The sequence below is a fragment of the Chanodichthys erythropterus genome, chromosome 17, assembly GCF_024489055.1.
Source record: "Chanodichthys erythropterus isolate Z2021 chromosome 17, ASM2448905v1, whole genome shotgun sequence".
Taxonomy (NCBI): Eukaryota; Metazoa; Chordata; class Actinopteri; order Cypriniformes; family Xenocyprididae; genus Chanodichthys; species Chanodichthys erythropterus.
The window spans coordinates 6,518,269-6,533,108 of record NC_090237.1 but is presented as its reverse complement, the minus strand read 5'-3'; the positions used below and the strand labels follow the sequence as shown (position 1 = coordinate 6,533,108).

At 36.4% G+C, this 14,840-nt stretch overlaps 2 protein-coding genes across 2 annotated transcripts; both read right to left on the bottom strand.

The window, feature by feature from the left end:
• Positions 1-3,191: 3,191 nt before the first annotated feature.
• LOC137004982 (E3 ubiquitin/ISG15 ligase TRIM25-like) lies at positions 3,192-6,598 on the bottom strand. The gene is made up of 7 exons (XM_067365718.1): positions 6,463-6,598; positions 5,644-6,216; positions 5,404-5,499; positions 4,896-5,129; positions 4,646-4,799; positions 4,507-4,566; positions 3,192-4,369 (listed from the first exon to the last, which is right to left on the bottom strand). The coding sequence occupies exons 2-7, from the start codon at positions 6,199-6,201 to the stop codon at positions 3,828-3,830; spliced, it is 1,644 nt and encodes a 547-aa protein (XP_067221819.1). The 5' UTR covers positions 6,202-6,216; positions 6,463-6,598; the 3' UTR covers positions 3,192-3,827.
• A 3,141-nt stretch (positions 6,599-9,739) lies between these two features.
• Positions 9,740-14,120, bottom strand: LOC137004894 (E3 ubiquitin/ISG15 ligase TRIM25-like). Its single transcript, XM_067365583.1, has 7 exons — positions 13,826-14,120; positions 12,522-13,137; positions 12,291-12,386; positions 10,994-11,227; positions 10,714-10,867; positions 10,556-10,615; positions 9,740-10,406 (listed from the first exon to the last, which is right to left on the bottom strand). Exons 2-7 carry the CDS (start codon positions 13,080-13,082, stop codon positions 9,877-9,879), a joined length of 1,635 nt encoding a protein of 544 aa, XP_067221684.1. The 5' UTR covers positions 13,083-13,137; positions 13,826-14,120; the 3' UTR covers positions 9,740-9,876.
• Positions 14,121-14,840: the final 720 nt, after the last annotated feature.

Genomic DNA, 14,840 nt, shown 5'->3' with positions numbered 1-14,840 from the left:
AAAAATTTGCACAATGGCAGCCGATGGTTTTCATTGGTTGCTCACAACATATATTTTGACCCGCCTTCAAACACTGTTGTAGCTGAGACTGGAAGAGTTTTAAGAGTTTGTGTTGTTGACATGTTGAGAATATTTTTGTTTTATTTTATTTTATTTTTACGAAGCAAAAGCAAATCCACTTTGCATGCACTTCCAAAAAAGGAGGACTCGCGCTGGAATTGATACGGTAAAACCGACGCCATTGTTACTGTTTGTATCACTAGCTGTGTCTCACACTGTTAGCCCGGATAAGTTGAATTTACTTAAAAAATTTGAGGAAATTGGTTGCCCTAAAAAAATTAAGTAATGTTAACTTAATAATTCGAGTTCATTTAACTTAAAGGAACACTCCACTTTTTTTGAAAATAGGCTCATTTTCCAACTCCCCTAGAGTTAAACAGTTGAGTTTTACCGTTTTCGAATCCATTCAGCCGATCTCCGTTTCTGGCGGTACCACTTTTAGCATAGCTTAGCATAGTTCATTGAATCGGATTAGACCATTAGCATCGCGCTTAAAAATCACCAAAGAGTTTCGATATTTTTCCTATTTAAAACTTGACTCTTCTGTAGTTAAATCGTGTACTAAGACCGACGGAAAATGAAAAGTTGCGATTTTCTAGGCTGATATGGCTAGGAACTATACTCTCATTCCGGCGTAATAATCAAGGAACTTTGCTGCCGTATCATGGCTGCAGCAGGCGCAATGATATTACGCAGCGTCTCTCACAAACGTCTCCATGGTTACAAGGCACGTTCCCTGTGCAAGCAGGGGCTCACGGGCGCTGCGTAATATCATTGCACTGCTGCAGCCATGGAACGGCAGCAAAGTTCCTTGATTATTATGCCAGAATGAGAGTATAGTTCCTAGCCATATCAGCCTAGAAAATCACAACTTTTTATTTTCCGTCGGTCTTAGTGCACGATTTAACTACAGAAGAGTCAAGTTTTAAATAGGAAAAATATCTAAACTCTTTGGTCACTTTTAAGCGCGATGCTAACGGTCTAATCAGATTCAATGAACTATGCTAAGCTATGCTAAACGTGGTACCGCCAGACCCGGAGATCGGCTGAATGGATTCGAAAACGGTAAAACTCAACTGTTTAACTCTAGGGGAGTTGGAAAATGAGCCTATTTTCAAAAAAAGTGGAGTGTTCCTTTAAAATGTTTTGTAATATTAATTACTTTGTAGTTATTACACCTAGTATATTTAAGTTCAATGTACTAAGCAAGTTCACTTGCCACCAATCAAAATTCATCCATGCCTCCCATCATGCATTGCTGCATGAATAAATTATGAGCTGAATTGTCTAATTTTCTTTATTCTTACTATTTAAATTTTGCTGTTTTTCTGTGACTTTTTAGTAGTTTGTTTTCTAATGTTCAGAGTTGATCTGTTTATCAGAATATGTTGCTTGTCACCGTTGTCGAGATTCATACGCTGATTCTTGATGTCTGTGTGCCTAAAATTTGTATTTTTTTTTTTTTTTTGTGATAAGGACAACTTTTAAAAAAAAAATTGTATTGTAAAAGTTGATCTTCTGCTGTAGAATCACTGCTGTAATCAATAATGTAAATCTAACTCAGAGATTGGGCTCTAAATGAGTTCAGTGATTCAGATCAAATAATGATTATGTGAAAACATAACCAACACCACCTGATCATCTTTTAACTTTGCTTGTCTGGTTGGTTTTAATGCAGTTAAACCTGCCCAAACAAAATCTAATATTAAAAAGTCAAGGGTCAAAAGCTCAACTAAAACAAACCCTGACCTTGATGATGGTAACTTAAAAATTGTGATTTTCTCTTTTGGTGAAAAACTATAAAAAGGTAAATGTTTGGAAAAAATGTCTGTAGAACAGCCAAAACAAATGTTCCAACTGCTCCTTGAATTCACACACACCACGACAAAATGGCGTCATTACCTGCCGCAAACCAGTGTGTAGGAGGCATGGTCAGGAGAAAAACTTCATAATTTAAGTGCATTTAACTTACATTTATTAACACATTCAAATACACCCACAAATTAGTAGAATATACTTATATTTTATAAGTAATGCAACCAAACTTAAATATTTTAAGTATATTGTAATTATATTTTTAAGTAAATATAAAATCTAGGCTAAGAGTGCATTTCAGAGGCTGTGTCCTCCGGAGGTTGCATGAAGGCTGCATACATCATTAAGGATGTCTTTTTTAAGAAAAGTAACCATAATAAAATTGATGGTTATTCCTCGTGAGGTGCAAAATGCTGTATTTTCTTTCTTACTTTGCAATCCAACAGTTATTTTTCTTAAATGAGCCAGCCTCAATGATGCAGCCTTCAAATGCGACCTCCGGAGGATGCAGCCTTTGAAATGAGATGCAGCTATCGTGTATCAAGTGCTAAGGAAGCCTCCGGAAATTCAAATATGGTCATTTGTTTGGTTTCCGACATGTGATATAAGCTGTAGACTGGTGTTACAAATTCAGTCCGTGAAATATTCTGTTCCACTGGGTGGCGCTTACGCGAATATTCATGATATCCTCCTACTGTGAGCGTGTCCTTGAGACAACGCGCAAGTGAATAGACAACAGAGCGCATTTAGTATAATCTGAAACAATCCGTCTCCATTGACTTTGTATAGCGTGAGGCTGCCTCCTTGTCTTTTCTGACTTATTACAAAAAACAGAACAATGTCTAAAAGCTGCTGTGTGACAAGGTGTACAGCTAACAAACTGAAAAACCCAGAAATAAGTTTTTTCTAAGCTGTCGACCCCAAAAAACGAATGTTTAAGGACACAAAAGTGGATACAGGCATTGAGACAGAGCGCAACGGGTCATATTAGGCCTACTATAAGAAATACACTGGAGGGGGTCGTAATCAGCGACAACATATGCTAAACAAAAATACCAAGAAAAATAAACCATTCATTATTTTTAACCATGTCAAAGAATTATTTCACCTGTCGCCAATTACGTTCACCTCCAGTGTAGTTCTTATAGTAATATGACCCGTTGTGCTCTGTCTCAATGCCTGTGTCCACTTTTGTGTCCTTAAACATTAGTTTTTTGGGGTCGACAGCATATAAAAACTTATTTCTGGGTTTTTTAGTTTGTTAGCTGTACACCTTGTCACACAGAAGCTTTTTAAAACTTATCTTTTTTGTGTCTGAAAAAGTTTAAGGAAACCTTTGTAAGTTAGCCCCCATGATCTGATTACATTTTCAGCATGATAAAAAAGCGTTCAGAAAGGAACGTTTTTGTATATTTTCATATGAAATAATAAAACCGAGTGAGCTTTATTGCATTTATTTCTGCAAAACAAAAGGCTGATTTGAGATGTAGTTGATGTAAGCAATAGTTCTAAGTACTGTAAGTAGCCTGTACAAATAGTTCAGACTATGTGCCAATATGTAGTTCATGCAGTGATATTTTTATTTTATAACAGACCTATAGGTTCAGATGTTTTGGTAATGGCATTTATTTATGCAAAATAAAAGGCTGATAACTTGCACTTTGTGATTAAGAAGATTGAGTGAATGTAGGTTATAGTTCTGGTGGATGAAGGGCCCCCTCAAGAGGTAAAGCCCAGGGGCCCCCTGTAGTCTTAATGTGGCCCTGGTTGTATACTGTATATTTATTTACTATATTCAACTTGAGAGTGTCTCAAAGGCATCTTTTATATTCATTGATGGTGTTTAAGAAATGTTATACCTTTTGTTCATCCCAACTTCCGATTACATTTTAATTGAAATATATACACTTGTTAGGAGTTTAGCAACTGAATTGGAAACTTGATCAATATATTTATTTCTGGTCTGTCTGAACTCTCCTCTGCTTTATGATCCTGACAGATGAACCTGCACCAACCCCAAAAGCAGGGTATAAGGGTTCAGTGAAAGTGGTCTGGACTCTGTGAAGGAGAGTCATTGTGTCAGAGACGCTGTAGAAGGACAGAGTTCCTGCTCTGTGATCCAGATACACTCCTATTCTAGAGGCAGCAGGGATACAGAGCTTTATTTTAGCATGTATGAAACCGAAATTATGCTGATAATAGCCCAATCTCCATGATTTTTTGTTGAAGCCAAGTCTACAGTCATTGCGGTTTCCTTTACGTCTAATTCTTTTGTAACAAACTGCTATGGCCCAGATGTCCCCACTGTACTCGACCTCCCAGTAACAGCGACCGTGCAAACCCTTTTGACACAAGATGTAGGGAAACACATCAAATCGCTCCGGGTGATCAGGATACGGCTGAGCTTTATCTGAACCTGATATTTTCCTGTTGTTTTCGGACAGTTTGAGTTTATTGTTTGCTGTGTTTAGATCCAGGTGAAGTTCACAGAAATCTGAGGACGAGGAAAGAACAAAAACAAATATTATACAAAGTACACTTTGATTTAAAAATGGTCACACTGTAAGAGAACATTACCACTGATATTTATTAATTAATAATTTGCCTTAAAGTAGCCTCAGTTCAACTTACACTGCAAAAAATCATTCTGGGTCTTTGGTTCTAGAGCCTTTGTAACATTAACATCTGACACTGTAGGGACAAAACAAGTGTATGGTTAAATTTTTGGTTTTAAAGTATGAATGACAAAATAACATCAAAAGATTCAGACCTTCTGGAGATATTTTGGCGGTTTGTTGTTGACAGGCGTCCTTCAAAACCTCCTTAAACGCTGAGATTGAAATGTCTTTAAAAGACAGATGAGTGTGTTGAGTGAAGCTGGGAACGTCTTCAAATGAAGGTAAAACACACACAGACTGACAGCTCTGAAATGAGACAAACAGTTCAAACATAATTTGTGAAACACAACTGATATGTTAAAAAACATATAACAAGCATGATCAATAAAAGACTTGCATTACCTTCAGAAAAATGACCTGATCATCAGAAATCAGAAGTTTCTCAATCTCTGCTTGTCTTTTTCTGAGTTCTGTCAGCTCTTGATCCAGATGTTTGTGAAGTTCCTCTGCTCGATCTATCTCAGTCTTCTCCTGAGCTCTGATCTGCTCTTTAATCTCAGAGCGTTTCTTCTCAAGAGAGCAGATGAGCTCAGTGAAGACCTTCTCAATGTCCTCCATGGTCTCTAGAGCTGAACTCTGTTGGAGACACAAAGATCTGATCATGCAGATCACTGTTGTGACTCAAAACAATCCATTTTGCTTCTTCTTCTTCTTTTTTTTTTTTTTTGTCATTCTCTAAATGTTCAGGCAGCCAAATTAAGCTGTATCTGTTCACTTTTATAGCACATTTTTAACAATATTTGGAGCTTAATAGCTATTGGTCACATCTACTTTTATTAAATTTAAAATAACTATTTTTGTGTGTCAAACAAACTTTAAAGCTAAAAAAAACCCACATAAATAAACTTACTTTAAGAAGCTTCACAGCTTCACTGAGTTCCCGCTGACCTCTCTCTCGCTCCTGGATCAGCTTCTGACACGCCACCTTTATCTCCTTTAACTCTTTCTGAGGATGAAAAAACAAATAATAATAAAACAATAGGCGAAAATAGACACAACACCTTTCCAGTCCGGTAATTACAGCCTAAATCATATAAATAATAATATTAAAATAGTTTATGCATGGTTTTTTTATTAATGTTGAAATTACCTTTTTACTAGTCCATTCTGAATCCACAGACACCACACTGTGTCCTTTATGATTATCTGTACACAAACAACAAATGCACTGATGATCATCCTGACAGTAAATCTCCAGAAGTTTCCCATGACTGAGGCAGATGTTCTCCTGAATGTTTCTGGAAGCTTCGACTAGTTTGTGCTTCATAAACGCAGGAGATTCATAGTGAAGCTGCAGGTGAGTTTGACAGAAGGAGGCCAAGCACTGCAGACAGGACTTTACAGCTCTGTTCTTCTCTGTAGTGCAAACATCACACTCCACAGCAGCCGTTTGTAGGGACGTCTTCTGCAGCGTCTCCATCATCTCAGCTATCAGAGTGTTCTTCTTCAGTAGAGGTCTCTGACTGAAGCTCTCTCTGCATTGGGGACAGCGGTACGGCGGCCCCTGCTCCTTCTGGCCCCAGCAGTCAGTAATACAGCTCATACAGTAACTGTGTCCACAGGGAATCGTCACCGGCTCCTTCAGAGGATCCAAACAGACTGGACAGCTGAACTGATCCACATACTGACTCACTGCAGACTCAGACATTTCTGAAGGAGTAGCCTATAAATACACAAGTAAATCATTAATGAAAGAGAGCATGTACAAAAATCTACAAAATGCTTACAGTTTTTTTTATTAATATGAAAGAATCTTAAACTCTTTATCTGTAACCAGAAGAATAAACATAATACATCTAGATTAACATATAATTATTATCAAACACATACAATATTTGAATGTTCATGTTAAAAAGCAAGCAAGAAGACATGGTAAAACCATTAATTGAGGATTATATGATGTTCTTACCTGCTTTGACAGAATATCAAGTCAAATATTCCCTCCTTTACAGCTTTAACCAAACTAGAAGAGTGTGGATCCTTAAGCAGAGGCTCGTGTAGCAGGGAAATAGGTTTCATTTCTTCTGAATCCACAAACTTCCTGGTTTACAGTGTGCAGATGAGAGAGAGAGAGAGAGAGAGAGAGAGAGAGAGTAAACATTGTTCATGTGAAGCCGTGACTTTGTAGTTTTGATGCTCTACTCTTTGCTTAAAATACATTATCTCTCGACACCAATAATCAGACTTGAATGGTGTGTAACAACATACAGAAAATGTGTTTCTTTGTTTTAACTGCTTCAAACCAGCAATCTGTGTAAAATGATTAAATCATTGATGATTTCTTGTTTAAGAGCCATAATTTGAATAATTAAAATTTAAATTAAAGTTAAAAGTGCTTGAATAGATATCATTTTAATTTGTTTATATTTATATACATTTGTTAAACACATGTTTATTCTGTAATGATTTGCTGTTTTATCATTGGACTGCCTTTATGCACCTTTAATTCTTAGCACCCCTTTTAAGAAAGAAAGACAGAGCAACACAATTTTTTGACCGAGTTTATTTTGTTTCTGTTCATGAACATCCAGTAAACGTTTGAAATTTGAACGAAGACCTGAGTCGATTCTTTTCTCGAGAGAATAAAGATTATTGCTACTACATCATGTTTGTTATGTCACTGGCATCAGAGCTTTCAGAAATAATTTCTTGTTTTAACATGTGATGCTTCTTGATTATAAGAACAGCAGGTGTTCATTCAGCTGCTGTGGAGAAATACAACAATCACAGACGATCTCACATAGAGATTTTCAAAATATTTTCTAAAAGCCACATTTTCATCCAAAGTTAACACAAATGCACCATTTCATTTGATTTTCTCTTTATTTGAAATTACAACATTAATTACATACTAAACTGAAGAAAAGCAGAAATAAAAAGATGAATCTGAAACAAACATTTCTACTATCTACTGACAGAAGGTGTTAAAACTGTGCCTCTTTTAAAAGGTTTCAGCTGTTTCTCTGCTTTTTGTAAAACAGTAAAAATCAAAATAATACCACATCCTGAAGTCATCCCAGTTATCCAAATTGTAAAGAAATACAACCCAATGTACCGTGTTAATATAAAAGAATTTTCACAGGTGTTTTATCAAATTTTGAATTACACATTGCATCATGTTGTGTTTTAGGGTTGAAGGAAATGCACATAACCTTAAAGGTGCCCTTGATTCAAGAATTGAATTTACCTCGGCATAGTTGAATAACAAGAGTTCAGTACATGGAAAAGACATACAGTGAGTCTCAAACTCCATTGTTTCCTCCTTCTTATGTAAATTTCATTTGTTTAAAAGACCTCAGAAGAACAGGCGAATCTCAACATAACACCGACTGTTACGTAACAGTCGGGATCATTAATATGTATGACCCCAATATTTGCATATGCCAGCCCATGATGTTCCCAACATTATAAAAGGGCAGCCAGTTAACGTCTGGAGCTGCACAGCTGAATCACCAGACTAGGTAAGCAAGAACAACAGCGAAAAATGGCAGATGGAGCAATAATAACTGACATGATCCATATCATCATGATATTTTTACTGATATTTGTAAATTGTCTTTCTAAATGTTTCGTTAGCATGTTGCTAATGTACTGTTAAATGTGGTTAAAGTTACCATTGTTTCTTACTGTATTCACGGAGACAAGAGCCGTCGCTATTTTCATTATTAAACACTTGCAGTCTGTATAATTCATAAACACAATTTCATTCTTTATAAATCTCTCCAACAGTGTAGCATTAGCCGTTAGCCACGGAGGACAGCCTCAAATTCACTCAGAATATAACTTTAACATCCAAATAAATACTTTACTCACATAATTCGAAGCATGCATGCAGTATGCATGACGAACATCTTGTAAAGATCCATTTGAGGGTTATATTAGCTGTGTGAACTTTGTAAATGTGCTGTAATATAGTCGACAGCTCATGTGGCAGGGAGCACCCGATTTAAGGGGGCGGCGCCAAGTGTAAATCAGTGCATTGTTAATGATGCCCCAAAATAGGCAGTTAAAAAAATTTATTTAAAAAAATCTATGGGGTATTTTGAGCTGAAACTTCACAGACACATTCAGGGGACACCTTAGACTTATATTACATCTTGTGAAAGAACGTTCTTGGGCACCTTTAACAGATAATGTCCAATCTAATTGATGTTGATGAACTGCATTAATTATTATGATCTGCACTAGATAACCTTGCTGAAGATGAGCACTTTCAGATGCCAAGATGATGAAATACACACAAAAATTCACTGTAACATCTGATTTATGAACTGCAGATTTATTTACTGACATCCAATCTGAGTGTCGTTGTGAGAACTAATAAAGTACTAATAAAGTATAATGCATTAAAACAACCAATTTCAGAATCTGCAAATATTATAATGCGTTTGAACTTTGGTTACAATTATTTACGAAAAGATATAATGTATTAACGTACATTATGAATACATTTATAATGCATTATACATAAAGGCTTTAAAGGGATAGTTCACCCAAAAATGAAAATTTGATGTTTATCAGCTTACCCCCAATGCATCCAAGATGTAGGTGACATTTTTTCTTCAGTCGATCACAAATGATGATTTTTAACTGCAACCGCTGCCGTCTGTCATTCAAATAATTGCAGTAGATGGGAACTTCATCTATAAGAGTGAATAAACCTTGCTTAGACAAATCCAAATGAAACCCTGCGGATCGTGACGACACATTAATGTCCTAAGACACGAAACGATCGGTTTGTGTGAGAAACCGAACAGTATTTATATAATTTTTTACCTCTAATACACCACTATGTCCAACTCCGTTCAGCTTCCGGTGAGTGAGGTCAGATCGCGCTCTGACAACGGAAGTGATGTCTCGCGCTCATTGAAGTATATGGGCGAGACATCACTTCCGTCATCACAATGCGTTTTTTGACCTCACTAACAGGAAGCTGAACGGAGTTGGACATAGTGGTGTATTAGAGGTAAAAAATTATATAAATACTGTTCGGTTTCTCACACAAACCGATCGTTTCGTGTCTTAGGACATTAATGTGTCGTCACGAGCCGCAGGGTTTCATTTGGATTTGTCTAAGCAAGGTTTATTCACTCTTATAGATGAAGTTCCCATCTACTGCAATTATTTGAATGACAGAGGGCAGCGGTTGCAGTTAAAAATCATCATTTGTGATCGACTGAAGAAAAAATGTCACCTACATCTTGGATGCACTGGGGGTAAGCAGATAAACATCAAATATTCATTTTTGGGTGAACTATCCCTTTAAGTGTTACTTTTTTTTATCAAATACAGTTATGTAGATTTTAATTTATTATTATTTTTATTATTTCTGCACTTCTATGATCCTGACAGATGAACCTTGTCCAGAGTAAAAAGCAGGGTATAAGGGTTCAGTGAAAGTGGTCTGGACTCTGTGAAGGAGAGTCATTGTGTCAGAGACGCTGTAGAAGGACAGAGTTCCTGCTCTGTGATCCAGATACACTCCTATTCTAGAGGAGCAGACAGCAGGGATTGAGACTTGGGCTTTATCATGTAGGAAATAGACATCCTGTTCATCGAGTGAAAATCTCCAGGATTTTTTGTTGCCACCAAGTCTACAGGCATCACTTTTTCCTTTACGTCCAATTCCTTTGTAACAAACTGCTACAGACCAGTCGTCCCCACTGCACTCGACCTCCCAGTAACAGCGACCGTACAAACCCTCTCGACACAAGATGTAAATAAATCCATCAAATCGCTCTGGGTGATCAGGATATTGCTGAACTTCAACTGAATGTGATGCTTTTCTGTTCTCTTCTGACAGTTTGAGTTCTTTGCTTGCAGTGTTTGGATCCAGTTGCAGTTCACAGAAATCTGAGGATGGATGCATACAAACCCATATGGAATACTTTTATTATTATTATTATTATTATTATGATTATTATCATAAAATTCTTATTTTGCACTTTTAATGATATTTATATTAAAATATATTTGTGTTTGTGAAAAATAGCTCAACTTACATTGCCAAAATGTATTTGGAGTCTTTGGTTCTGGAGTCTGTGCAACATGAACATTTGACACTAAAAAGATGAGAAGAAACTCAGCTATAAAGTCAATATTTAGGTATCCTATAGTATGAATGACACATTTATTTACCAAGGAAAAGAAGCATTCAGACCTTCTGGAGATATTCTGGCTGTTTGCTGTTGACAGGCGTCCTCCAAAACCTCCTTAAACGCTGAGATTGAAATGTCTTTAAAAGACAGATGAGTGTGTTGAGTGAAGCTGGGAACGTCTTCAAATGAAGGTAAAACACACACAGACTGACAGCTCTGAAATGAGAATAATAATTCACTCTTAATTTGTGAAGCACAATATATTTTTTCCAGAACATAAAATAAGCACAACACAATAGTGTTTCATTTTATGGATAGTTCTCAACATTTTTGCATCATTACCTTCAGACACTGGATCTGATCATCAGTATTCAGAAGTTTCTCAACCTCTGTTTGTCTTTTTCTGAGTTCTGTCAGCTCTTGATCCAGATGTTTGTGAAGTTCCTCTGCTCGATCTATCTCAGTCTTCTCCTGAGCTCTGATCTGCTCTTTAATCTCAGAGCGTTTCTTCTCAAGAGAGCAGATGAGCTCAGTGAAGACCTTCTCAATGTCCTCCATGGTCTCTAGAGCTGAACACTGTTGGACAGGAACAACAGCCTAAATACTGTATTTATGTGACCAATTTCAGTTAAATGTATTATTCCATTATCATAAACAAATCTTGCAAAATAAAAAATGCCGCTTGTTTATAGACAATTATTTTTCAGATTATTTGCAAACATAAATTATATAACTACAACGAACTGCAAAGTGAAGTTTCCGGGGGGAAAAAAACATTTTGTATTTGCAAAAACTACATAAACCAGAAAACATCCGCGTTTGCACGTTGTTGTTGTTTTTTTGTGCATACGTGTATGTTTTCGGTCTTGTTTTTTCCTTGCAAATAACACTTAAAGGATGAGTTCACTTCAGAATTAAAATTTAGGAATAAGGGTCTTATCTAGCGAAACGATTAGTCATTTTTCAAAAAAAAAAAAAAATTAAATTATTTACTTTTTAACCACAAATGCTCATCTTGCACTAGCTCTGCGATGCGTCATGCATGACAGTCACGTTGGAAAGGTCACGCATGACGTAGCCGGAAGCAGGTGTTTACAAAGCGAACATACAAAGACTAAGTCAAAAAAATGTAAAACAGCGATGTCGGAACGATTTTGAAGTTGGAAGAGAAAATGAGATGGGAGTTTTTCGCTCTACCGTGGTACTATCGCGTGACCTTTCCAATGTGATTACGTAATTGCAGAAGTAGTGCAAGACGAGGACTTGTGGTTAAAAGGTAAATAATTTTTATCTTTTTTAGAAAACGACAGATTGTTTCACTAGATTAGACCCTTATTCCTAGTCTGGGATCATGTAGAGCTCTTTGAAGCTGCAATGAAACTGACATTTGGACCTTCATCCTGTTGAACCCTGTTGAAGTCCACTATATGGAGAAAAATCCTAGAATGTTTTCCTCAAAAACCTTCATTTCTTTTCAACTGAAGAAAGAAAGACATCTTGGATGACACGGGGGTGAGTAAATTATCAGGAAATTTTAATTCTGAAGTGAACTAAATCTTTAAGATTCTCTTTAGGATTCTGTAATAATACGTCACTTTTAGAAACACTGTAAACATCACTGGCATCTTCTGATACTCACTTTAAAAGACTTCACAGCTTCTCTGAGTTCCTGCTGAACTCTCTCTCGCTCCTGGATCAGCTTCTGACACGCCAACTTTACCTCCTTCAACTCTTTCTGAGGATGTTAACAGACAAAGGAGGAAGTAGGTTAATATCTCAGTAATTTAAATTGGCAATTTAAATAAATAAATAAATAAATAACTTTGACTAATATTATCAACAACTATCTGAAATGATAAGCATTGATTACCTTCTTACTAGTCCATTCTGAATCCACAGACACTGTATTGTGGTTTTTATGACCGTCAATCATACACAAATAACAAATGCATTGACGATCATCCTGACAGTAAATCTCCAGAAGTTTCCCATGACTGAGGCAGATGTTCTCCTGAATGTTTCTGGAAGCTTGGACTAGTTTGTGCTTCATAAACGCAGGAGATTCATAGTGAGGCTGCAGGTGAGTTTGACAGAAGGAGGCCAAGCACTGCAGACAGAACTTTACAGCTCTGTTCTTCTCTGTAGTGCAAACATCACACTCCACAGCAGCCGTTTGTAGGGACGTCTTCTGCAGCGTCTCCATCATCTCAGCTATCAGAGTGTTCTTCTTCAGTAGAGGTCTCTGACTGAAGCTCTCTCTGCATTGGGGACAGCGGTACGGCGGCCCCTGCTCCTTCTGGCCCCAGCAGTCAGTAATACAGCTCATACAGTAACTGTGTCCACAGGGAATCGTCACCGGCTCCTTCAGAGGATCCAAACAGACTGGACAGCTGAACTGATCCACACACTGACTCACTGCAGACTCTGACATTTCTTTGTAGTGTTCAAAGATGAACAGATTCTCAGTCTATGTCCTGTTAGAAGGGCTGTTATGCCAAGAAAATAATGTTATTTCATCACTTTGGCAATATAAGGTTCTATCTGTATTCTGAGCAGTTTTTAGATATTCAAAAAGTTTCAAAGTTTTTGCATTCTATAATCCTTTGCGGATAGACACTTTTTGTTTTCTAAAAAAAAAAAAAAGTCCCAAAATGTACACAACTTTTAAAACAAACAATCAAACAAACATCACATATTGTAAATAAGTTGTCACAGAATAAGAATATGTGAATAACTCAATTTTGTCAAAAATGTCAGATAGAACCTTATAATTCAAAATGTAACAATTTGTCAAATGCTATTTTTCACTTAGGTGAAAGTATACTGTAAAGATTTGACAAAGTCCAAGTACCTAACCAGAAATATATTTGAAAGAAAGATGTAATCGAGAACACCATTTCAATAGTAGCCTACAACTACTTACGTTTTTATTAAACAACTAAATGCAAAAATAATCATTAAACAATGAAGTACAAAGCAAAATTTTGTTTCACCAGGCCTGTCGCAAGTGTCTGTACACACGCTGTACACACACACACACACAAACAAACACACACACACACACACACACACACACATACACATACACACGCAAACACACAAAAATACATAAATGCACGCGATTTCTTTTTAAAACCAGACAACATAATAAAATCATGATCTTTGGATCCTTACCTCGACAGAAATGCAGCTCAAATATGATTTGCTTTACAGCTTTTGCCACAAAGAACAGCTGTGTGGATCTGTTACAGAGGTTGAGTCACTTGTAGTGGAGAATTAAGTTTCATTTCTCTCGAATCCAAATACTTCCTGGTTTTCAGCGCGTAAACAAAAATGGGCGTGTGTTCTGTGTCCCAAAAGAGAGAGATACAGTATAATGAGAGAAAGAGAATAAAATGTTTATGTTCCCCATATAAACGACTGGTGAACTTTATTGAACTGTCATTCAGTGTTGGGTGTAACGCATTACTATTGGCTGTCTGTATTATAAATGATAATCAAACAACAAAAGAAAAGCTTTAATAAGGATTAATCTATATTTAATTGATACAGTTATTATGACTATGCAGTTATTTTATATTTGATTATTCAATTTCTGTGGTAGTTTTACTTAGACCTACCTGGAAAAAAAATATATAGCCTATCATTGTTTTATTTGTATTTTTATATATTTTAGTATATTATAGTATTGTGCACTTTTGGTGGTATCGGTAACAACTAGGCTACTAGATTTTTGGTGACATCCCTATTTGTTAATAATAAAAAAAAAAAAGTATTATAAAGTAAATAACATCTTCATCTGCCTTCACTCCTACTAAAGGAGCAATGTGCTCTGCACTGATGGATGCAAGACTCTGTGTGAAGTGACATTCTTGCTCACGTTCATGTCTCTTGCACTTCAAGAAATCTGTTAAATGGTGTTAGAACCTTATTCAGGAAATTCCTAGTAAACATTATTAACCCTTATGTGTTGTTGGGGATGTTTTCATCCACTATGGGATGTTTTTGAGTCTTAATTTGGCCACAACTTTCTCTGTGTTTCAGCAAATGGAATGATTTTTGGTGACAAATCTTATTTTGATACATATTTTGGGAGAATGCGTTGAAAATTTTCAAAACCTCAAAAATAAACTGTGGGCAAATTTACTACCCTTTCGTTATGTTCGTGGATGAAAACATCCACCTAATT

Coding starts and splice junctions, on each gene's coding strand:
- LOC137004894 (XM_067365583.1), bottom strand. CDS start 13,082: ATGTCAGAGTCTGCAGTGAGTCAGTGTGTGGATCAGTTCAGCTGTCCA. Junction 10,616..10,713: donor AGCCAGAATATCTCCAGAAG/GTCTGAATGCTT, acceptor TCATCTTTTTAG/TGTCAAATGTTCATGTTGCA. Junction 10,407..10,555: donor TCCAAATACATTTTGGCAAT/GTAAGTTGAGCT, acceptor ATCCATCCTCAG/ATTTCTGTGAACTGCAACTG.
- LOC137004982 (XM_067365718.1), bottom strand. CDS start 6,201: ATGTCTGAGTCTGCAGTGAGTCAGTATGTGGATCAGTTCAGCTGTCCA. Junction 5,130..5,403: donor AAGCTGTGAAGCTTCTTAAA/GTAAGTTTATTT, acceptor TGTCTCCAACAG/AGTTCAGCTCTAGAGACCAT. Junction 4,800..4,895: donor ATCAGGTCATTTTTCTGAAG/GTAATGCAAGTC, acceptor GTCTCATTTCAG/AGCTGTCAGTCTGTGTGTGT.